At 39.9% G+C, this 25,596-nt stretch overlaps 1 protein-coding gene across 2 annotated transcripts; it reads left to right on the top strand.

Moving 5' to 3' along the window:
* The first annotated feature begins 2,657 nt into the window (after positions 1-2,657).
* Positions 2,658-25,596, top strand: c9h2orf80 (chromosome 9 C2orf80 homolog). 2 transcript variants are annotated; one of them, XM_043694542.2, is made up of 9 exons: positions 2,658-2,841; positions 2,999-3,114; positions 3,724-3,814; positions 9,969-10,051; positions 11,445-11,532; positions 17,032-17,109; positions 23,271-23,355; positions 24,478-24,697; positions 25,273-25,596. In XM_043694542.2, exons 2-8 carry the CDS (start codon positions 3,062-3,064, stop codon positions 24,693-24,695), a joined length of 696 nt encoding a protein of 231 aa, XP_043550477.2. In that variant the 5' UTR covers positions 2,658-2,841; positions 2,999-3,061; the 3' UTR covers positions 24,696-24,697; positions 25,273-25,596. The 2 variants fall into 2 exon arrangements, with proteins under 2 accessions (XP_043550477.2, XP_087844850.1); XM_087988724.1 differs by having other exon boundaries at positions 25,270-25,596.

Below are 25,596 nucleotides of genomic sequence, written 5' to 3'. Positions count from 1 at the left end.
TACCAGCCTTTCCTTTCACCCTAACAGGAATACATTGTCTCTGCACTCTCATTATCTCATTTCTGAAGGCTTCCCATTTTCCAGCCGTCCCTTTACCTGCGAACATTTGCCCCCAATCAGATTTTGAAAGTTCTTGCCTAATACCGTCAAAATTAGCCTTTCTCCAATTTAGAACTTCAACTTTTAGATCTGGTCTATCTTTTTCCATCACTATTTTAAAACTAATAGAATTATGGTTGCTGGCACCAAAGTGCTCCCCCACTGACACCTCAGTCACCTGCCTTGCCTTATTTCCCAAGAGTATTCAAGTTTTGCACCTTCTCTAGTAGGCACATCCACATACTGAATCAGAAAATTGTCTTGTACACATTTAACAAATTTCTGTCCATCTAAACCTTTAACATTATGGCAGTCCCAGTCTATGCTTGGAAAGTTAAAATCCCCTATCATAACCACCCTATTATTCTTACAGATCTCCTTACAAATTTGTTTTTCAATTTCTCTCTGAGTATTAGGGGGTCTATAATACAAGCCCAATAATTTGATTATCCCTTTCTTATGTCTCAGTTCCACACAAATAACTTCCCTGGATGTATTTCCGGGAATATCCTCCCTCAGTACAGCTGTAATGCTATCTCTTATCAAAATCACCACTCCCCCTCCTCTCTTGCATTCCTTTCTGTCCTTCCTGTAGCATTTGTATCCTGGAACATTAGGCTGCCAGTCCTGTCCATCCCTGAGCCATGTTTCTGTAATTGCTATGATATCCCAGTCCCATGTCCTTACCCTGCCTTGAGTTCATCTGCCTTCCCTGATAGGCCCCTTGCATTGAAATAAATGCAGTTTAATTTATCATTCCTACCTTGTTCTCTGCATTGTTCCTGCCTGCCTTGACTGTTTGACTCACTTCTTTTCTCGACTGTACCAGTCTCAGATTGATCTCTTTCCTAAATATCTCTCTGGGTCCCACGTCCCCACCTTGCTAGTTTAAATCCTTCCAAGCAGTTCTAGCAAATTTCCCTGCCAGTATTTTAATTCCCTTCCAATTTATGTGCAATCAGTCCTTCTTGTACAGGTCACTTCTACCCCAAAAGATCCAATGACCCAAAAATGTGAATCCTTCTCCCATACACCAGCTCCTCAGCCATGCATTCATCTGCTCTATCCACCTATAACTGCCCTTTCTAGCTCGTAGCACTGGGAGTAATCCAGATATTACTACTCTCAAGGACCTCCTTTTTAAATTCCTGCCTAACTCTCTGTAATCGCCCTTCACAATCTTATCCTTTTCCCTTCCTATGTTGTTGGTTCCAATGTGTACGATGAGCTCCTGCTGAACCCTCCCCCTTTGAGAACATTCTGCAACCTCTCTGAGACATCCTTGATCCTGGCATCAGGGAAGCAACACACCATTCTGTTTTTTCGCTGCTGGCCACAGAAACATCTGTCTGTACCTTGGACTAGAGAGTCCCCTAACGCAACCATTCTCTTGGAACCTGATGTACCCCTTATTGCATTAGAGCCAGTCTCAATACCAGAAACTTGGCTGTTTGTGTTACGTTCCCCTGAGAATCCATCAACCGCTACATTTTCCAAAACAGCACACTTATTTGAAATGGGGATAGCCACAGAAGACTCCTGCACTAACTGCCTACCTCTCTTACCTTTCCTGGAGTTAACCCATCTATGTGACTGTACCTGTAACTTTTCTCCCTTCTAATAACTGCAATCCATCGCATCCCCTTGGTCTTATAAATTCCTCATAGCCTCTAACTGTTGCTCTAACCATTCCATATGGAAACGTCACTTTATTAAATAATTTTGAATTGTATCCACTTTGCCTCTTTTTTTTGCACACTGAACTTAAATCGTGTAAGTAAGTTATGTTTATGCAGATTTAATTGGTATCATAGAGTCATTGAGTCATAGAGATATACAGCACGGAAACAAACCCTTCCGTCCAACTCCTCCATGCCAACCAGATATCCCAAGCCAATCTAGTCCCACCTGTCAGCACCTGGCCCGTAATCCTTCAAACCCTTCCTATTCATATACCCATCCAGATGCCTTTTAAATGTTGAAATTCTACTAGACGCCACCACTTCCTCTGGCATCTCATTCCATACACATACTACACTCTGAGTGAAAAAGTTGCCTCTTAGGTCCCTTTTATATCTTTCCTCTCTCACCCTAAACCTATGCCCTCTAGTTCTGGACTCCCCCACTCCAGGGAAAAGACTTTGCCTATTTATCCTATCCATGTCCCTCATGATTTTATAAAATTCTATAAGGTCACCACTCAACCTCCAACGCTCTAGAGGAAAACAGCAATATTGATACAAATACTCTTTGAAATACAGTAACTATATTTACACAAAACTGAGCCACAGTGTTATCATTATTCTATCAAAACCAATAAACATTTAGACAAAATTTCAGTAAGCTACCCTATATTTATAATATAGACATTATTTACTTGTCATATACTTGAAAGTAACCTGGCAAACTAATTGCTTGGAAGTATAATGCAGTGAGAAACACACATGCAATTTAAGACCAGGAGAGTCAGTCCCAGGGCGTCTGTTTACGCCAATGTTTCCTAGCAACAAGAAAAGTACTTTGGTCTTTTGATTGAGATCGGAAACCAGAGTATTGAGTTTCTGCACCAAAGAAATTGTAGACATACTGCTGAATTCACTCTTAGTATTTAATCTACAAGCACTTTTTGATGTCAGTGACTAAATTGCGTTTTTGGAAGTCTAACATTTATTGCATGTTTCTTAAGGACAGAAGAACTGTTATATACCTGCAACAAGTTTTTATTTGAGAAATATTATTCAGGTAATGTTCATTTATTTTCAAGATTTTCATTGTTAGGAGAGAAATATTTATGATTCAATGCAAATTGAAAATGGCCTCCAACCATTTGTTCATAAACCCTGTTGTAAGTTTTATAGTATTATTCTGTAAGTAAAAAAAAACCTAACCTTCATTGCAGAGGATGAACTAAGGAATATAGTCTCTGGTCTTCAAAGCTGAAGTGATTTTTTAAAGAAGAAGAATGTCACTGAACATGGAAAAACGGCACATAAAGAAAGAAATTGAAAAATTGCTGTATGTATCAAATTGTTGTTTCCTTCTCTTAATGTTGTCTCTAATATACATATATTTAAACAACAACTTGTGGATATGAAAGAGGGAAAAAATAATTTGAAGGCCAAACAAAATGGCCAATGACTTCTATTTTGTGAGCCTTAAAATGTGCTGGCAAGATCCCACAAATGCTGACAGCTTACTGATGCTTAGCAAAAGTGAAAATATTTCCTGATTGAGATCTGACATGATTTTTAATAAACTATTTGACAATTTTGGGTGTTATAGCTGTTTTTTGTTGCTGTGAGCGAACATCTTTATTTGCATGCTTTTCCAGAGGCCATTAATAACAATCAGGATGGGACATTTGTATGCTTTATTCACTTGTAATTGCCCTTCTCTTTAATTCAAGGATCTTGAGGTCAACTATTGACCACTGTAATCAGCTAATACATCATAGACCAACAATCAAATGAAGAATCTTCTCCCTTTCTGGGTTACAGTTTCATAGGGTAGTGCTTTTATTTAGTCACTAATGCTCAATAATCTTCTTTAGGTAGGAAACTGCACATTAAACCTGTAGCAATCATCCGTTATACTTATGTAATCAGCATCTGTTTCTCTACAAAGGAAACATTATATTGGCACGAGACTTCGTGAAAACAGCTTTGATCCCAAGGGTAAAGTGGAATCAGTGGAGTCAACCTACTTCAATGATTTGGTAAAGTTAATAACAAATTAGATAATTACTACTAACTAGTTTGTCTGAAATAAATGTTAATTTATAATGAACATTTCTTTAGCAGGAATTTACAATGTGACATCTGTTTGAAACACTTCTTATCATTTATAAAAATGCAGGCATAAATACTCAGCCAATAATATTAATGAAATACACTGGAAAAATTATTAACTGCTTCATTTTAACTTCTCATATGGAACTATCTTGGTTTTTTTTTAATATATTTTTTCTTTTTTCTTTCTTTTTTGTTATTTAACCCCCACACTACCACCTAAGTGCGGTAGTGCTTATTTTATCCCCAGCACCCATGGTGTGTGTGCAGGTGTGAGACACAGTGAAAGACAAAGTGCACGAATCTTTATTCAATTTCCACCACCAGGAAGATAGGAAAACACCCGGGTGGCCAGTGACAAACACTGCCCTTCACATCAAAGGGCAGTGCTGTGTGATCAAAACAGTGAAGGGGAGGGTAGGGACTAAATCAAAATAGAATTGGAGGGAGAAATGATGCACTCCACTCCCTGCGGCACCCACCTCTCCCTGAACAACTCCAGGGTGTTGGTCGACACCGCGTGCTCCTTCTCCAAGGACACCCGGGGTCTAACGTAACCGCGGAAGAGGGGCAGGCAGTCGGCCCTAACGACCCCCTCCACGGCCCGCTGCCTGGACCTGTTGATGGCCAGTTTGGCCAGGCCCAGGAGCAGACCCACGAGGAGGTCTTCAGACCTGCCCTCCTTTCTCCATAACTATCTTGGTTTACTACATAGCATATACTCAAAGTTAATAGGAACTTGCTAATTTACTATGGACTAATATCTAGTAGCATTTAAGAACAAAGAACAAAGAAATTTTACAGCCCAGGAACAGGCTCTTCAGCCCTCCAAGCCTGAGCTAATCCAAATCCACTGTCTAAACCTATCTTGCAATCCCTAAGCATTTGTATCCCTCTGCTCCCCACCTACTCATGCATCTGTCCAGATGCAGCTTAAATGAATCTACTGTGCCTACCTCTGCCGGCAACGCGTTCCAGGCATCTACCACTCTCTGTGTAAAGTACTTGCCGTGTGTATCCCCCTTAAACTTTTCACGTAAAGTACTTTCTGTGTCTATCCCATTTAATATTTACACTAGCAACTTCCCTTTAAGTTGGCAGCGTACTGAGTGAATGAATTATCTTGCAGTTATTAAAGGAGACAACAAAGTCAATAGCTAACAATTTGTTTATGACTACAGTTAGCAACATTTTATGTTATTGGAGAGGGTTAACTGATATACGAAATAACATTAAGAAGGCAGTTTAATTATAGCTGAGAAATTCAGCATTAACTGCTTGTTAGAATTCACATTATTATTGATGTTAATTTGGGATTAGGCATTTTGTACATTGACAGACTAACCTCATATACTTCACAGTCATCCTTTCAAATAGATTTGTGTCTTAATGTGTGTAGTCAGCCACATGTCCAAAAATGTGAACTATCTCATTCTTTTCAGTTGACATTGATGAAATAGTTTCCTTGTTTTCCATTGAGAGGGTAGTGGCAGCTTGGAAATGCAGATCTGGTCTTTAAAGCTATCCAAACATTCTGGAATGTCTCCTGGTTAAATTTACCTTTTATGCAGTTCTCCATACTTGAACTGGCTGTGTTAAATCTTGCTCCTGAATCCAGGAAAACTTGTATTTTATTGTGACATACCTTTTAGCTTCTTAGGTCTTAGTAACAAGCTGCAGGCTGACCCGAATACCTTAATATCATCTTTACCAAGCTAGTTCTGGACCTATAGTCTTGATAATTTGCCTTCTACCACAGCCAAGTAATTGTTAACCAGTTTGAGCTTTAGGGTATTGCTAGTATTTGTCATCAGCACAGAATTCCAAATTCTGGAAAAGCATACACAATTTCTTTCATATTTCAAGGTAATTGTTTATCATAATCTCTTCAATTTAAACCTCTGTTCTCGATTATACAGACAATCTTACTGAATGCCACTGAGGCTAAATCTTACCAGAAATTGGCTGTTTCATTTTCATCATGTTTTGTGGAGAGTTTCTTGTTGTGAGGCCCATACTATTTTTTGCTAGATCATCCAAAATTCACTTCATTAATAGGAACCATTCTTCATAATATCCACTCATCTGATATCAGCCCATTCTCCCATTCACCACATGCTCAAGTACTTCACACTACTGGGATATCTCAAGATCTCTGGCACCATATTTGAAAAGGCCACAGTGCACCCGGTTAAATGTGGGCAGTCCAGAGCTGCTCTGCATCATTGGACATGCTTGTCTAGGACATGGCAGACATGGGAAAATTGGCATTGTGAACAGGGCAGTGTAGAGGAAAGATGTCCTCTTCACTCAGGACTGAGAGAGAAAGTCAAGACACCAGAGCCAGTCATTCTGTTCCCCCAACTAGGTCAGTCTGGTCTCAACAATCCAAAGGAACACCTACCAGTGCAATAAGAAGGTGAGTTACCTTCTCTGCACCATCTGAATAAGTACCACCATCTTCTCTCAGCTAACAAGCCCCTTCCAGCTAACTCACACTCACCTTCCACCTCAGCTCATGCTCTACCACTTTCACTATTGCATGCGACATCTCCCCTCACTCACTCTCACCTACTCAATTCACTGATCCCACTGATGCTGCAAACCCTCTGTGCTGCCTACACAGTGGCTCAGGATGCCTCTCCGCTTTTCCACAACCTACGGCACTAATGCTTGAATCACTCACTTTCAACTCATGCAAATCTTCCCAATGCAGTTGGGCCCTTGCTGCCTCAGGCATGCAAATACCTGGCTGCTTTCATGGACAACATGTTGGCTGACATGGACAGCCAGGCCCAGCAATCTCAGTCTCCACTGGATTTATGCACAGACCTGCACTCCATCGCTCCAGCCATTGGCGCTCAGCACCAACAGCAAAGCCACTGGGGGACAAGGGACCTTAAACTCACTTCAGCTGTCCCTTCCTCATGAGAAATCAGAGTGGTGCCAGGAGGAGGAGAACCACACACAGACTCTTCAGCAATTTCCTTTCAGAACACTCCAGAGGTGACTGGCTCTTCCACCTTCACCATGCCTGCCACTCTCAACCCTCTGGGAGTTGAAGTGAGCAGGGTGTACCTGTCACTGGGCAGAACAGCTCAACATCTCTGGCCTCTGTAGACACAAATGCATTCAGACCAGTTCTCAGACCAATACCATCCACGCTCTTTCAGAGCAAAACTGGAGAGCCCTGAGAAACACAATAGAGCTGGCAGTTCCTGTAGAGTTGATGTTTCGAGTCAGTACTGAAGGTGGTGGGAAGGGTGGCATGTATGTTAATGATTGGGGCGGGGAGGATGTTTGGGGGTGGGGATAATTCACAGAAGTTGGGTACTCTGCAGAATGTACACATTGCAGCTGCTCCCTGGATAGTGGGTGCACACCTGTAGGAACTGTCACCTGTAGTCACAAGCAAACGGGACATTGAGGAAACAAAATGTTTTCCTGTTCAGCATCTGGCTGTATGATACAATACCATCCCCAACCCAACCCAACTCACATCAGTGTAGCTGGGGAATCTTCCATGGCTTTCTTGTGAAAGGTTACTGAATGACAGGTAATTGCTGGCACATAGCTGGTTTTAGCGTTTACCATTAGTGGCCTTCAATTTGCAGTGAATATTTTCCTTCAATGAATGGTTTTAACAGACTGCTCGTGCAAAAACTTCTTCCAGTTTTGTTTCCCATTTCCTCTTGTGGGTGTGTTGCCACCCTACCTAAGCACTGAAGACATGCTTGGGCTGAGGAAAGCGCTCACTTTCGCATTGCACATTCACAGAACCTCGACAGGAAAGTGGTTGTTGCCAACTTTCGTCTGATTCTTTTCTCCAGTATCCTCCGCCTTTTGAGTGTACTTTCCTCTCGTTATTTCTGATAGCCTTCTTAATTCATCTCCGTTTCCTTCTGTTCTACTTCAATGACCCAACTAATCTCTGCCCAATTACAATTTCCTTCTCTTCCACACTCCAACTCCCATTGGCATTCAGCCTCATCCTTACCACACCTCTCATTCAATTCCATTGCTGTTTCTCTACCGCCACCTCACCAAGTTATGCCAATGTGTTCCCCACCCTTCATATCCAGCTCCCAAATTCTCATTGTACTTCTTATTGTCCCCTCTTCATGCCAGTTTGCTCCTTCCATTCCCTGAATCGGGCAAGTTAAGTTGAATTCCCTTCCTTTCCTTTGCAGCCAACATACCTTTGTCTCAATCTTTTATTTTGATCCTCCTTTTAATTTCACTTCAATTAAATTCATTGTCACTTTTGAGCTGATTTCTCTTTCGATTTCAGACATGCTTGCCCACTCCGTTTGGTTTTATTCAAGTTAAACATTGTCGCTACCAAAATCAGCTTGGCTAGTGGGCACAGTCAGCCTTCAACCAAGACACGACTAGTGGAAACATGAGCTCCTGTGACTGTCATGAGCAGCACAATATACAGTCATAGAGATGTACAGCACGGAAACAGACCCTTTGGTCCAACCATCCATGCCGACCAGATATCCTAAGCCAATCCATTCCCACCTGCCAGCATTCGGCCCATATTGCTCCAAACTCTTCCTATTCATATACCAGCCTTCACTCAAAACATTAAGAGGCCGTGCTAAAATCTGTTTCTGAAGGAGCTAAGTATTATACTCACTGCAGTTTGAAGGAAACAAGTCAAACCTTTCAGGTACATATCTAACATTCATTTCAACATTCTAGTTGGAATGATAAACACACATTTTTGCCTGAAAGGACTGTGACTTTGCACGTAATTCTAATGTGTTAGCGTTTTCATGACATGCTAATGAATGCAAACAAAAGGTGAGGTGATCCACTTGAGAGTTTCCAAGAAATTAATACCAAAAGTTTAACACACTTCTGAGAAACTGGCACCTTGTCTCCCACCCAATTAATTTCCACTGCTCTTCTTTCTACAAGTTGGGGTGGGCACAGATATCTCCACCCCACACATGCAGCATTTGCAGTAAATTAACTTCTTATTTGATGGAAAAAGTTTAAAGCAAAATGTGAGCTGGTCATTAATTCAAATTATCATAGTATCATTCATGCTCCTGGGCCAGTAAATGGCATCTAGCATACAGAACACTTCAGCATTCATTCAGTTAGTCACTTTTCTTGACTTGGTGAATAATTTTTTAAAAAGCCACAAAATTGTGTAATTAGATTACATTACAGTGTGGAAACAGGCCCTTCGGCCCAACAGGTCCACACCTACCCGCCAAAGCGTAACCCACCCATACCCCTACATTTACCCCTTACTTAACACTACGGGCAATTTAGCATGGCCAGTTCACCTAACCCGCACATCTTTGGACTGTGGGAGGAAACCAGAAGCACCCGGAGGAAACCCACGCAGACACGGGGAGAACGTGTATAATTCTATCTACCAAATCTGCATCTGTTAATCCTTTTCCATTCTGATTTCCCAAAATAGCCCCACTATTTTAGCTTTAGCTTCCCACATCTAAAACCATTCCATCACTATCCAAAGATACCATGCCAATCTCTAACCAAAAACAACATGTGTATGCCAATAACAAGCTTCTCAAATTGTTACTGTCACTCCAAATAGATGATGCCTGTTGAATTGATTTGGAATTATTGGAGTGAACTTATGTTGCCAATTGGCTCAAAAGGAATAGTCAAATTGTCAATCACAACATGAACATTCAAAGTTAGCAAGAAGTATATTGGCTTTTTTTATATTTGAGCTCACTTTTCATGATGGTAGAGCTTGTGATTGTGTAAAATAAGTTTAATGTCATGACTTTGTTTTTAAATATTTCTTATTAAATCTTTAATGTACCATCAGTCAAGTGATAACATTTTTCCAGAACTGATATTATAAATCAATAGTGTGGAGACATTTGCATAAAATATGTGAAAAAGATAGCTGCTTTACGGTCTATTATGAGTGTGGTTGGACTCAATGTTTACTGAACAAAGAAAAAGTTGTGAAGTGACTGTTCAGGAATAATCACTCTAAAGTGGATAGTTATAAACACAATACTGTGATAATTCTATTGAATAGATTAAACAAGTCAAAATGATGTTGTAAACTTTATTACATAGGCACATTACGATTTGGCGATCAATGTTGCTTTGCTTTGGCTGAATGAAGAAGAAGATCAGAAAGTTCTTGAAAGTGAAAAATTGTGAGTACGACCTGTCACCAATAACGAACTGGTCAATAAATTGTACTTTGCAATAAGACAAGAGGTTCGATCCTTGCTGATGTTAATACCAGATGAGTTATATCCAAGGGTGAAATCTGGCTTGATAACTTATAACAATTCTTTTCAACCATTGAAGTCAACTACCAAATATATTTGCAAGAATCTCCAAGTGTACTTTTAACTCACAGAATGAAATGTATCAAACAAGGAGGAAAACTACATTGGACTAGACAAAATGTTTGGAAGTATTTCAACACAAACACTAGGGAAAGGATTCCAACTCAAACTGTTCCTTTTATTGTAGCAATATCCTTACCAACACCAAATCCGAGTGAAGATTCCCCACCGTCTCCACGTGAAGGTTTCTTGTTCAGGGTGACACAGCTGCAACCAGTTTCCTTCCGGTGAATACTGGGTCATTCAATAAATGATTTTCTTCAGCTAGTAGCTCTCTCTGACACACCTAAAAGAAACTGCAAGCTAAACTCTACTGCTTTAACTTCAGAACAATCCTCAGATCGGTAAACCCATAAGCCCATAAGACATAGGAGAAGAGATTAGGCCGTTCAGCCCATCGAGTCTGCTCCACCATTCAATCATGGCTGATAAGTTTCTCAACCCCATTCTCCCACTTTCTCCCCATAACCCTTGATCTCATTTTTCAACAGTATTGCGAACATCTTATGTGAGATTTTAACCCTCCAGCTTCCAATCAGTGTGCTGCTTTTATTAAAATTGGTGTTCAGAGAAGGATGTAACCCCAATGAAACAGGGTCTGTTAGAACTAGCAAGGATGTACTGGTTGAAATTATTTTAAATTGTTAGTCATGGAGCCAATGTAAATTTCTATTGTGTGAATAACTTGTTTACCTGAAAATGCAAATCATATACTACACACTGACGTGACTTTCATTTTAATAAAAGTCATTCTGGGATCTAAGATATTTTGTAATGCAACCTGCTACAGTTTAATCAGCTGTTGAAATATGTTAATCCTGCAGTGCATTAACAGCAAAATGTAGCACTTTTTACATTTTCGGTGCTGTAAATTACATATCATTTTGCAAAAACATTTTGAAGGATGTTCTTAAGAAATCTTGAGTGCAGTAATTGGTAAATTAGTAAAAATTTAGATGAATATGAAAACTGGATTAATTGAAATATATTTAATGCAGGAGGTGTGTTCTCCAAATTTCACTCCTTCCAAACCTCGCAGCATTTCTCTCTATCAGTGCACAAACTTCATATGTAGATAGCAGAAGTTGTACATTTGTTTTGCCACAGTTTTCAATTCAGAATATTACAATGCAATTGTGAAATACCAGATATGTTTCAAAGCTACACCTAATTCTATACCCAACCACGTTTCTAGGGTAATTTCACGTCGTGCTAGGTCGAACTACCCAAATGAAATGGAGCGAGAAGCAATGATACTCTCTTCCTTTGCTGGAATTCTAATGGCAAGTCACCTTCTAGTGTAGTGAATGGATGTATAATATTTTTATTGTAATGAGTGAAAATGACATTTACATGTACAAAACTAAAGCCATTTAAGGAATTCTTCCATTCCTGTGGTCCCAGTCACCCAACTCCATCATATTTTGACCTAAAGTTATTTAAAGCAGATCCTGTTTGCTTGGATCAGATACTTTGTGCTCAGCTTTTGTCTCTTATTCCTCAAGGGATCCATGTTTTAAATGTATGATATAAAAAGCGTAAGTTTTAATTTCTCAATGCACCTTCCATCAAATCACCAATTCAGGAGCCCATTCCAAATAGGATGTTAATATGCCTGCTATCTTGGAAGAACATTATTCCCACATCCCACTTGACTGTGGCAGATTAATCTTAGAAGTGCACGACACACTAAGGGTTGTGCCTTCCCATCTTGAGTTATGATAGAATGGAAACAGGATGGAAAATAAAGTTGCAGCTAAACAAGATGGCCAAAAGTTTTACCTCTGTTTCCAGCACCTGCTATTTTGCATAGCTTTGAAAAGGAGGTGGCTAGCAAATTGTGGCTGTTAAAGCTTCAATTAAGCTCATTGAGATTGCATTAAAGGCCCTCCAGTTTAGAGGCCTTGCAATTTTCCAGGAGATGATCAATAATCATGAATCCAGAATATTATATCCAGAAATTCACCCAGGATCCTTAGACATTCCAAATACATGACCACCTCTAGAAAGACAGGCGAGGGCAGCAGACACTTGGGAACACCCTACCTGCAAGTTCCCCTCTAAGCCATTCACCACCCTGACTTGGAACTATATTGCCAATCCTTCACTGTTGCTGAGTTAAAATCCTGGAATTCCCTCCCTTCCAAAGCCATTGACCCACAATGGCATTGTGGTCAATCTATATTGGTCTGCAGTGCTTCAAGAAGGCAGCTCATCACCACTTTCTCCAGGTCAACAAGAGACGGGCAATAATTACTGACCACATCCCATGAGTAAATAAGAGAAAAATGAAGGCATGAATGGCTACCGAGGTGTGTTAACTGGTAAGGAAGATCTTTGAAACTTTATTTGACTTGTTTGAACTAGCTGAAAGGGGTCACTATTTGTAGTGAAAAGTTGCAGGAACTCATCAAAGCACCAGGGATTGAGCCCATGTCACCTTGGGCTAGGAACACAACCAGAAACATTGTGAGATGACTAGTACCTTCGCTACTAGGATAATACCTGGCTAACAAGAAGGAGATGTCCAGAAAATGGACTTACACCAGTACAACTGGAAGCCTTTGAAGCATTGTAGCATAAGTTTGAGAAGTAGGAAAGGCCACTGAGCATCAGGAGCTCACAACTGGGTACCAGAGCCATAAAGGGAAGCAGAGATAATTCAGAGAACAGGATCAATTGAAACAGATGATGCTATCTGAACATGTCAGAAAGCCAACATGCCAGGGTGGACTGCGACTCTCCAAGAAGATGGTCACAGACATCTTCAACCACATCAATAAGGAACTCAGACCTCACTCCATTCATGACTAGGCCCTGCCAATAGCAGTCAAGGAAACTGCACCTTTTATTTCTTTGCCTGTGGATCATTCCAGAGCTTGGCTGGGGACCTGTTTGATATTTCATAGTTAATGCAGTTAGGTGAATCATAATAGTCATGGGCACCCTTTTTATCAGTTTTGTTCAATATATCATTTCAGTTGCGTGACTCTGTAATCTTTTGCTATAAACTCTGTGTCTTATGATCCTCTTCCAAATCGACTTGATGAAGGAGCAGCGCTCTGAAAGCTAGTGATTAGATTAGATTACTTACAGTATGGAAACAGGCCCTTCGGCCCAACAAGTCCACACCGCCCCGCCGAAGCGCAACCCACCCATACCCCAACCCCTACATTTACATTTACCGCTTACCTAACACTACGGGTAATTTAGCATGGCCAATTCACCTGACCTGCACATCTTTGGACTGTGGGAGGAAACCGGAGCACCCGGAGGAAACCCACGCAGACACGGGGAGAACGTGCAAACTCCACACAGTCAGTCGCCTGAGGCGGGAATTGAACCCGGGTCTCTGGCGCTGTGAGGCAGCAGTGCTAACCACTGTGCCACCGTGCCGCCCATAAACCTGTTGGACTACAACCTGGTATTGTGTGATTTTTAACTTTGTCCACCCCAGTCCAACACCGGCACCTCCACATCATGGCCTTTTTCTCAAGGCCAGGGTTGACACAAAATTCTCCTCCAATGGAATCTCCGAGAGCAGGATGGCACTTTCATATACCGCAACCACCAGATTCCTACCAGCGCATGGCATTATTGACTTTATCCAGATGATATAGGGCACCTAGTGGTAGAGAACCTCAGAAAATAGGTACTGGCACTCCAAGCTGTAGTCAATATTTCTCAGCAAACCAACTTCACGAGTTTTATAAGGACTTAGAGTCACAGAGCCTTAGAGATACATTGCATGGAAAGACTTGGATGCCAAGCCTTTTACTGAGTCCCCTCCAGAAATCAGTCCACCTCTGTTTCTAGGTTGTGGCTGCTGGAGTGCATGACTGTCCCATCTTCAGGTTAGTTGAGGCTCTGGGTACTACACACAAATGCACTTTGTGGCAGGCTGGAGAAGTGGGGAGTGTAGGATCACGAGGTGGGGTCAGTCCCACCTCCCAATTTCCATTGCCAGGGAGAAAATCTAGCCCCGGGAAAAAGAAACATAAAAACAGTTCTTATGATCCCACGATGCCACTGAAAGGTCCTCCTAGATTGTCAATAATGCCTCTCAGGTTCTAGGAGAAAGTGAGGTCTGCAGATGCTGGAGATCAAAGTTGAAACTTTATTGCTGGAACAGCACAGCAGGTCAGGCAGCATCCAGGGAACAGGAGATTCGACGTTTCGGGCACAGGCCCTTCTTTAAGGGCCTGTGCCCGAAACGTCGAATCTCCTGTTCCCTGGATGCTGCCTGACCTGCTGTGCTGTTCCAGCAATAAAGTTTCAACTCTCAGGTTCTACCCTTATATACTGACTGATCAATGCAGGAAACAGAGGGTTTTATCCCATAGCCTCACCAGAATCAGCCTGGAAGCAACAGAACCATTGCTCAGTAACAAAGGAAGGACCCAAACCAAAGAGCGCAATGACACCCAAAAATTAACCCAAAAAATGTATATAATGTTTACATACGATAAGCCAAAATTAATTTAACAGCAGAGTCAAGGTTTGGGAGTTGACAAATTGAAGCCCCATCCTGAAACAGAAGAAAGTTTCACAATAGTAGTAGAGAATTTAAGTACAGAATTGCAATTGTGCCTGAAAATAGCAAAGATGACTAGAAATGCTGGAAAAAGTCAGCAGCCCTGATAACACCTGGGGAGAGAGGAACAAAGTTAATATTTTGACTCTGATATGACTCTGACTACATCAATAAACATGACAATATTCATAGGCAAAATGCTGTGGATGCTGGAATTAGAATAGAATATCCTTTATTGTCACACGTACTCCATTGTAGAAGACAGTGAGAAAGCTTTTACAATGTCTGCCTCTTATGGTACCATCTTAGGTACAGGCACCAAGGATAAATCATGAATACAAAACAGGAATAAAAATCAGTTGCATTACTTCACAGAGTTTTAAAAATAAGTTAGAAATATGACCTTTAAAGGATTGATGTTACAGTCAGGTAAAAAATAATTTCAAGCAAACATTTCATTGCAGCAGCTGAGCGCAGGGCTCTCACACCAGACCCCAGTCCAACAGCCATCGCCACTCTGCTTCAAGCCTCCAGTCTGCTCTGTACCAGCACTTAACTGCTCCAAGATAAGTTCCAAGACTGCCTCCCCTGTGCCCATGCTCTGCTCCGGGACTCATTGCCCACGCTCTGTTCTGGGACTCACTGCCCGTGCTCTGTTCTGGGATTCACTGCCCATGCTCTGCTCCAGGACCTGTTCCTGCATACTGCTCTGGGACTCATTTCCCATACTCTATGCTGGGGCTCGTTGCCCATGCTGTATTCTGGAAATCACTGCCCCTGCTCTGCTCCAGAACCCGTTCCTGCACGCTGCTCTGGGACTCACTGCCCATGCTCTATTCTGGGACTCAATGCCCATGCTCTGCTCCAGGACCTGTTATATATGTCATGTGCCTGGGGAGCTTAATGCTGACCGCAACCTTGACAAAGAGGGTACCTGTGACCATTGCGAAGCTCTGAAAAAGAGTCATATTGGACTCAAACTATTAACTCTGTTTCTCTCTCCTCAGCTGCTGCCACTCCTGCTGCGTCTCTTCAGAACTGTCTGTTTTTATTTGAAATCCTCATCATCTTCAGTATTTTGCTTTTAGTTAAATCCAATCTACCAATTGTGGTGTCAAAAGAAACTTATAATGAGATAACTTTATACATTTGGTAGTTCAAACCTTGAGTATTACTGGAAAAAAGCATTTCGTCAACACTTTTTGCCTTCCACTCATTACCTACAAATTGTCCTGATGAGTGCAAGATGAAAAACATTGACTAGTTGTTTCTTTTAACAATAATGCTCAAGAAAACTTTGTGTATTGGATTGAAATATTTAGTTTTGTAAGCAAGACTAAAGGAGGACTAATTACTATAGCCAGAGAATGGGATTTCCAACTAGAGAACTTACCTTGGAATTGTAAATTGTACCTATGTTGGAACTCAATGATTTCACAGGTGAGACTTGCTAGTTCTTGGCTTATCTATTAATGGAGTTCTTAATCATGGAAATAATAGGAAATAAAGATTGGGATGTTTTATCCTAGGTTGAAAGTGCAGATCACTTGAAAAGTCTATTAATTTGAGTCATCCCAAACACTTGACAAAGCATTTGTGAAACATCAAGATGGGATAAAATGCCAGAAGTCTGATATGAGGAACTGATAATGAATTTACTTACTTAGATTTAGGTTAGATTACTTACAGTGTGGAAACAGGCCCTTCGGCCCAACAAGTCCACACCGACCCAGACCCATTCCCCTACCTTTATCCCTTCACCTAACACTACAGGCAATTTAGCATGGCTAATTCACCTGACCTGCACATTTTTGGACTGTGGGAGGAAACCCACGCAGACACGGGGAGAATGTGCAAACTCCACACAGTCAGTCGCCTAACACCGGAATTGAACCCAGGTCTCTGGTGCTGTGAGGCAGCAGTGCTAACCACTGTGCCACCGTGCCACCCACGGTGTTAATAATTTTCTCTGGAAATTCAGTTTTACTATCAATTACTGGAAGTTGGTGTGCCATTCATTTATTTACCATCATTGCAATCAAAACATTTTCAGGAGTAAATACTTTTACCACCTGTAATTCTTAACTGTCAATTATTGTCACAATGTGAAATAAGTGGAATGCATAGAAATAATTTACCTTTAGTTCAGTCCAAGCATGATGTGATTTTAATAGTTATACTTTTATTATAGTTATGAAATGCTTCTTTTTAAACAATTCAGCTACGTTTTTTTAAAATCTGTTTTCAGAACAGTATCCCACTAGAAGACATTCTAAAGATTTACAGATATAGGCCCTCAACTACTCAGTTCAGTAAGACAATTACGGTAAGATATCTTGTAGAGAGATAAAGACAAAGGTAACTAATTCAAGAGAAATTTATTCTTGGTCATCCCTTAGATCTTCACATATGTTTGCTTTGTTTGTTTTTGGAATTTACTAGTCTTTTAAGTCATGAAGTCGTCATATCAAAATGGCACTCACTGCAGTGATCAGTATACATTGAACTTTTAGAAACTGAGAGGTCATTGTTCTAAGGGGTACAGAAAAAATGTTTTGTGAAGTTCTTCTCCCTCTGTTCATGTTCATGTTCATGTTCATGTTTGTAACTTGAAAGCTAACGTGCACATTACTTTTTAATGTTGCCACTAGGTTGCACCCTTTGACCACAGAATAGATCATCCTTTGCTGCAGTTAACACAATGTAAAAGCAAAGATTGAATCATTATATAACTATGTTGGTTAAAGCTTATTCTTTTAATGCCATTCACTGAGTGTAACTCACTGTTAGCAGTTTAAAAAAATATATAAATTGTTTTCATTTTGTTTTCCATTTCTTTGTTCAATATGGATACACACACACACAAACCTAAAAATTTCATATTGATTTGTATCATTAATTCATTCGATAATTGTGTGAAAAAGATCAAAAACTTTTTTAGGATTAATGGCAAGGATACATCTTAAGTTGTTTTCCGATTGCGCATAACTGCAACTTATTTTTATATTAAAATTACAAACTTAATGGCAAAATGAGAAACATTCTGGATTTGCATGGGAGGAGTTCAACTAGTTGCGATGGCTTGGAGTTGGAGAAATAATTTGAAAGTTGGTTGGAAAGTAATTTGAACTGTATCTTTGCTAACTTTGATTTGCTAAAGAAGTCCTGCTGACCAATGATCTGTAAGACCAGAGCTTTACGTGAACAGCTTTTGCCAGTTAGTTTGGGGCTCAACTTTTATATCCTTGCATTTTTTGAAAATTACGAGGTAAAAACAATGACTGCAGATGCTGGAAACCAGATTCTGGATCAGTGGTGCTGGAAGAGCACAGCAATTCAGGCAGCATCCGAGGACAGGCAAAATCGACGTTTCGGGCAAAAGCCCTTCATCAGGAATAATACTGATGCTGCCTGAATTGCTGTGCTCTTCCAGCACCACTGATCCAGAATCATTTTTTGAAAATTGTCCAGTATGACTAAGAAAGGCAAATGGAAGACATTTTTTCTGACATCTGGAAATACAGTATGGCAGATTACTGATGCCACCATGTGGAAAGCTAAGGAATTGATTGATCTTATAATGACTCTTGAGGTAGCAGCATTTACAGGATGATTCAGTTCTGCCATCTTGTTAATTTACACAAAGTTAAGAGCAACAGGTGACTCTCACATTTAACTGCTTTAAACCTATTTCATGCCCTTATTAGAATGTGCATTCAACATGTGTTTCTGTGACTAACTATAACAAAGCCTGAGTGGGCATGGTGGTTCAGTGGTTAGTACTTCTGCCTCATAGTACTAGGGACCTGGGTACAACTCCAGCCTTGGGTGACTATGTGGCATTTGCATATTTTCCCTTTGACTGCATGGGTTATCTCCGGGTGCTCCGGTTTCCTCCCACAATCCAACAATGTGCAGATTAGATGAATTGGCCATGCTGAATTGCCCATAGTATTCAGAGATTAGGTGCATTAGTCAGGAGTAAGGGGAAGGGGTCTGGGTGGGTTACTCATTGGAGGGTTGGTGTAGACTTGTTGGGCTGAAAGCCTGTTTCCACACTGTGGGGATTCTAATTCAAGATCAAATTTTCATGGACTTGTCATAATGCCCTTTTCATGAATTGGAACACTCAAACTCTGTTCAGGGTAAATGGCCAAATGTTGGAATAACAAGTCTCAGCACCAACTAGAGTAATCACTGGAATTGCTAAAGATAATCTGAAGTCTGGGTTTAACTCCCTTAGTAAATCTGAGAAGTTGCTGCATAGTGCTGACAGTGTTTGCTTGCTTACCCTTCACAACTTTACTCTTCAGAAATAACTGAAAACTGAACCCTTAATAGAGCGATGGGCCTGTTTGTGCAGGAGCCTGGAATTCATACCCAAGGATCAGTAATTAAAGGACTCTACTGCTTGGAAGGCTGCTTGGAAAGTTTATATGAGATCACTTTAAATGCATTTCCTTCAGATTTAAAAAATAGCTTTTGCAAACTTCCATCACTGTATCCCACCTAACTGCCTGCATATTGTTCTGTTCCTACCCGATGTTACTACTGGACAAGTCAAACCCTAGACTGAAATGGCTTGATAGATTATATTTTGCTTTTGTTTTGATTTTAACATGGTGATCATTCACTGAAACACGAATACACCTTGCTGCAATTTCAGGTTTAATAATAAAACATAAATTGAAATTGTAAAAGAAATGGAGATAAAATAGAATAAATCAAACTATTTACACAGAACATGAATATACAGCTCTCAAAAGATAAGGTAAAATGCAATCCCATCCATCCCAAAAGCCCTTCATTGCACTGGAGAGTATTACCTTCCATTTCACATATGTAAGGCTGAATTTACCTATGCCATTAATACCCCAACTTGAGAATCTTGTTAGAGTCTTCATGCAAGAATTTAAACTTTCTCAGTTTCAAGTAACCTTCTTATGTTTTTAGTTAAACACTCCTGGCCCAGAACTTTTAAATTAAACTCTTTAGATTGAGGTAACGTCCTTCTTAATAATCCTAAATTACCTCCTCTTACAAACAGCCAAGACTTCTGCAAGCTACCGCAACCTAAAACTAAAAAAAAGTATTTATTTTACAAATTATTAGTGTTTTCCCTAGTCCAAAATGATTTCTAGAATCTTGTATCTACAAACATCATGCACGACACTACTTATTTTGTTTGCATGTAAACTTTCCCACTATAAAGAATTTCCAATTAGCCTGCCTAAACTATTTATCTCAGACTGTTCAAATAAAAAAAATCACTATGGCTACAGAAAAACCTACAAGTTAATCATGAAGTCCCTTCAGACACATGGAAAATTCATATGCCACTAGTTGAAAATTCAAAAACCTCAAATGAATGGTTTTAAAATAAATAAAAATTGCATACATCTGTACATCACACCTCACACTGTGGAAGAATTAAGCACATACACAAGCACTTCCATTAATCATCAAAAATTATCTTGACACAACTTCTATATTACACTAATAGTAGTAATGAGTTGACATTAAACATGCAGTGAGTTACTCAGCAATCTTATATTACATTAGTTCATGGGCACCATATCACTCAGGATCCTTTACATGTGCTCTCAATAAAACATCCACATGATATTTTCTTTTCCAGGCACATGAATTATTTTCAAATTATGCAGCTGGACAATTGAGCTCCATTCAAAGAATCTTACGTCTTGTCCAATTTTTTTCTAGAAACTTTGAAGGGATGGAATCCATATAGCAATGTCTTTAAAGTTGTTGGTGGTGTAAATTTCAAAATCATAGAATCATAAGATACAGAAGAAGACCTTCAGCCTATCAAAACTGCACAATGACAAAATATTGTAGATCTACACTACTCCCACTTCCCAGCATTTGGCCCATAGCCTATTATGTTATGACCCTTCGCATGCTCATCCAAGCACTTTCTAAAGATGTAAGGTTTCACAACGTAACTAATCTTCCAGGCAGTACATTCCTGGGTGAGAAAATAAATCCCCTCTCTGCCCATTATCTTAACATTATGTCCCCTCATTATTGACCCTTCAACCCAGAGGAACTGCTGCTTTCTAACCACCCTGCCCAGGCCCCTCAAATCTTATACCCCTCAATCAGGTCTCCCCTCAACCTTCTCTGCTCCGAAGAAAACAACCTGAGCTTATCCAGCTTCTTTTCATAGCTGAAATGCTCCATCCTAGGTGACATCCTGGTTAATCTTTTTTGCACCCCCTCCAGTGCAATCACATCCTTTCTATGGTGAGGTGACCAGAACTGTACGCAGTACTCTAGCTGTAGCCTAGCCAAAGTTTAGCACAGCTCCAACTGCTCTTACAATAAAATTCCCAAAGTGATAAATGCAACTGTCCCATATGCTTTTGTATTTACCCTATTACCCTGTCCCTCCATCCCAAGATCCCTCTGAACCTCTGAGCTTCCTACTATCCTGTCATTCATTGAGTACTCCCTTATCGTATTACTTCCTCTAAAGTGCACAACCTCACACTTATCAGCATTAAATTCCATCTTCCACTTATCTGCCCATCTGACCAATCCCTGTGTATACTCCTGTAACCTAAGACCTCCTTCCTCACTGTCAATCTTTGTGCCATCTACAAATTTACTTATCATTCACCAGCCCCTGCAGGCACATCCTGTTCTATATTGTTTATTTATATCATGAAAAAAAGGACTCAGCACTGATCCTTGTGGTATGCTACTAGGCACCGGCTTCCAGTCACATGTTGCAGAGTCATCCCAAGACTCAGTGTCTCCTCTTCCATTGTAGAATACGTTTTGCTGATCTGTGGTCAGTTTCTTTGACAAATAATTGACAGAGCAGCCAATCCTAATCTTGTCACCTTGCATTAAAATAGCCTAATGGTTTTGCATAATTAGGTGCTGGTGGTACCATTTCAGTTGCCAGCACAGCTTTCAGGTTTTCAAAGGCATTTTGATACTTGTTTTATCTACAAGTCTGTTCAAGGTTCAATAAGAGTGCTGAAGTTCAGAATAAGGGTCAAGAGTGTGGTGCTAGAAAAGCACAGCAGGTCAGGCAACATCTGAGGAGCAGGAGAATCGATGTTTTGGGCATAAGCCCTTCATCAGGCTTATGCCCAAAATGTCGATTCTCCTGCTCCTCGGATGCTGCCTGACCTGCTGTGCTTTTCCATCACCACACTCTCGACTCTGATCTCCAGCATCTGCAGTCCTCACTTTCTCCTGAAGTTCAGAATAAACTTGAGATAGAATCCACTCCTGCTGTCCAACACAAAATCACATATTTGAAAATCTTAAATAACCCAAATGTTCACTTCAGTAGGTACCACCTAGCCTTGTCCCACAGTGTAGCCCAAATAAGATACCTCTGCATTGACAAATTCACTGTTGACCTATCTGAAATTCAAGTTGGCTTTTTGAGGCGGGTCAAATGGTTCAGTCAATACTCTTGCCCAGTTTGACTAAAAGCAACCAAATTGTTATTTATTTTAGTTAGAAATGACTAAATCCTTTGGACTCATTCATGGCATCCCTAATAGCAAATTGTGACAAAATAACATTCTTTACCCCATCATTAAGATATCCCTGACAATAAACTCTACTATTGTTGAAAGTATTTAAGGCTGAGATAGATAGATCTTGGTCTCTTAGGCAATCAAGTGTATGGGGAGCAGGCAAGAATTTGGAGTTGAATTCCATGATCAGCCTTGGATTTGTTGAATGGTGGAGCATTCCAATGAGGGGCCTATTACAGCTGCTCCAATTTCTCATGTTTCAATTGTACCTTTATCTTCACAATTGGTGTAACTAGCTCCACTTTCTTTAGTTGTGCAACCACAGGAAAGGGTTTGGAATTGGCACTAGTGCCAGGGATACACAATATTGAAAAATTGGAATGTTTCTCAACTTGCCTTGTGTAAATGCTGAATTATTTTGACTAAATGTAAAGCAGCTAATGAACAAATATTCCAAGTAACCTTCATCAACAGTTGCACTGTGAACCTGGTTACCATATTTGGTATATTTGGCACCTAATTAAATTTTACCAACACCAGAGCAGATTAGTCTGATTAATTTCCTTTTCTTCCTGTTTTCTGTGAAGAAACTCAGTGGAGATTTGACATGCATGCAAACAAAAACTGTGTTGCTAAGTTTGCCTGAGTAGACCTTGTGTACATGCTCAAATGAGCAGGGTGTATTGTTTCAATTCTTGCCAATGAATAATATTTACCTAAATTTTTATCTTTATTTCGAGTATCAGGTTAGTATTGTTTTGGGGCCTTCATCATTAATACCAATTGGCATTAAACAATTTCAAGTATTGATTAATATTTGATGGTAATTCACCTAAATGTGTGGTGTTGACAAATTGAATCTGTCAGAATTAACTTGTTATTTCTTTGGGCCTCATGTGAAGAATCTATAATGTTCCTTTGAGAGAATAGATACTTAGATGGTACATGTCCCCTTTTTGTTTTCCAGACAAATGTCCAATCATCCAGCATTTCCTTGCACCCTTTTGCAATGCTGACTGCTGCTTGTGCAGCAAAGCATACTACAAAACAGGGTAAGTGGGAGTAGTCATTTGCCAAGCTCTTCACAGTTAAATTGGAGTCCGATTTATTCCATAAGTAGCAACTCTACTTTCTCTTTTGTCATTGAAACTATGCCAACTTAGGAAAATTTTGATTTGCTATTATTTATTTCAGGATCTGGGCACTAGTGGTGAGACCAGAATTTATTGCTCATCTCTAGTTCCAATAGAAAGTGGTAGAAGGTCACCTTAATGACCAGCAAGCAACTTGAATCAATTATGTAGCTTGCTAGGTTACTTCAGAGGACAGTTAAAAGTTAAACATGCTGATGAGGTGTAATTATAGTCATATATAGAGCAGACTGGATAAAGACATTAATGAACAAGACAAGATTTTACAAATTTGATAAATTCCTAGTTATTTCAAGAGGCATTCAAGAGGGTATTGAATAATTATTTGGATAAAAATAACACACAAATGTATGGGGGAAAAATGCAGGAGATTTCCATTTAATGGAATAGTGATGCTCATTTAACGAACTGTTACAGGTGCAATGGGCTGAATGGTCTCCTTCGCTGCTGCAAAACTTTTGTGAATCTGTTATTTTACTGATAACACCATTTTATTACCCTATTTCTTAAACTGTCAAATTCTGAAACTATCCGAGGTAGTGCTTGAACTTGGACTATCTGGGCAATTAACCCAGTAACAAAAGCAGAATGCTACCATATCTCTATAATGTTGCAACCAGTCACATTGATTCAATGCTGTAGTTTTGCATTATTATTAAGGTGCAAAGTGCTGTTTATGATAAAATCCCAAGAAGCCATTCAGTCCAACAAGAGAATTAAGTCAAGAGTTGGAACAGCTTCAAATAAATTTTGTTTTGGAAATATTACAGATGGGCGCAATCTGTCATTTTTGACTTCCATTCAATGAGGAAAGTTTTATTTAACTTCTCCAAGCTAGAAACATTTTCAAACAAGCCACTCATGTTGTTCAGGGCAACTAGAGAAAGGTGATAAATTACATGTGTCTTATAAAAATGTTTAAAACCAGTAACTGGAAGGAGCACCAGTGCAAATATCCAAACTGCATTTCAGTGCAATTATTTTGCGTTATTTTTAGATGCTTACTTTTCTTTTCCTAAACAGGCATCAAACCTAAAGTGGGAAAAACTGCTTCAAAGCAGAACTTTAAGGGTCCTTCTACAGCAATTCGATCAGCTCACCAGCCTCATGGTAGTTGTGATGTTATGCAGCAGAATGCACAATGTACATTCAGTACAAAGAATTTAAAGAAGAGATGTGATTTTGAAGGAGTTGCAGTAAATACCACAGCCAGAGACTCTATGTTTTGGATGGTCGATTGAAGGTCAGTCTCATCAACTATTGATAAATCACCTCTGCTGACATCCCTTTTGCCCTTAGTTCACGTTTATGGACAAATTAAGCAGGTCTGGCAACAGCTGTGGAGAGAGAAACAGAGTTGGTGTTTCAACTCCTCTTCAGAATCTTCCTTACTTCTGAAGAAGAGTTGTACTGGACTTGAAACATTACCCCTGTTTCCTCTCTACAAATGCTTCAGACCTGCTGAGATTTTCCAGCATTATCTGTATTTGTTGTTGTGTCACCATAGTCTTACCAGACTACAGGGGCGGCTCTCTCATTAGAGAGAGAAGCAATGGTGGTGATTTATCCTGAGGGCCACCAGAACTCAGGAGAGGGAAGAGGTTGAGAAGGAGAGTCCCTCATGGTTACCTCAAAGCGGCATTGGGAATTGAACCCACACTATTGGCATCACACTGTTTTGGAAACCAGCGATCTAGCCAACTGAGCAAAACTGATTCCCTTATATTTGTTGCCAAATAGCGAAGTTGTGCCTAGCGGCAAAATATTATTCAAATATTATTATAACAGTGATCATGGAATCCTGTATTCTCCCAGCAGGATTCAAGTGGCCGACCTGAAGATGAAAAGCTCAATATCTAACTTGAGTTTGGAAGAAATAGATGATCAATTTGCTCTCATTCGTGACAAAAGAGAGAAAATGTCCCTGTGCTCAAGAATTTATCATTGCAATTAAAATTTGCATATGAACAATTTTAATAAAATGCAAACCTTTTGTCCTCTACGAATGATATGGTGAAATACATTTTATTTATAAAGCTGTTTGGCTGATAAAATATGCCTGAATTTGCAACATCAAATGTTATGGAAAACTGAGCACTTGTAATTTGAAATTCTGTTTTTAAATAAAAGAAGGATCGATGA

The sequence above is a fragment of the Chiloscyllium plagiosum genome, unplaced genomic scaffold, assembly GCF_037043375.1.
Source record: "Chiloscyllium plagiosum isolate Xiang-an unplaced genomic scaffold, Cpla_swu_hap1 HiC_scaffold_7, whole genome shotgun sequence".
NCBI classification, from domain to species: domain Eukaryota; kingdom Metazoa; phylum Chordata; class Chondrichthyes; order Orectolobiformes; family Hemiscylliidae; genus Chiloscyllium; species Chiloscyllium plagiosum.
The sequence above is the reverse complement of the archived record's forward strand: the minus strand, read 5'-3'. Positions and strand labels throughout refer to the sequence as shown.

Excerpts from the sequence above, each read along its gene's own strand:
- c9h2orf80 (XM_043694542.2), top strand. The coding sequence starts at position 3,062 with ATGTCACTGAACATGGAAAAACGGCACATAAAGAAAGAAATTGAAAAA. Across the intron at positions 3,815-9,968 it reads CAACCTACTTCAATGATTTG|GCACATTACGATTTGGCGAT; the intron begins GTAAAGTTAATA and ends TTTATTACATAG. Across the intron at positions 23,356-24,477 it reads AAAGCATACTACAAAACAGG|GCATCAAACCTAAAGTGGGA; the intron begins GTAAGTGGGAGT and ends TTTCCTAAACAG.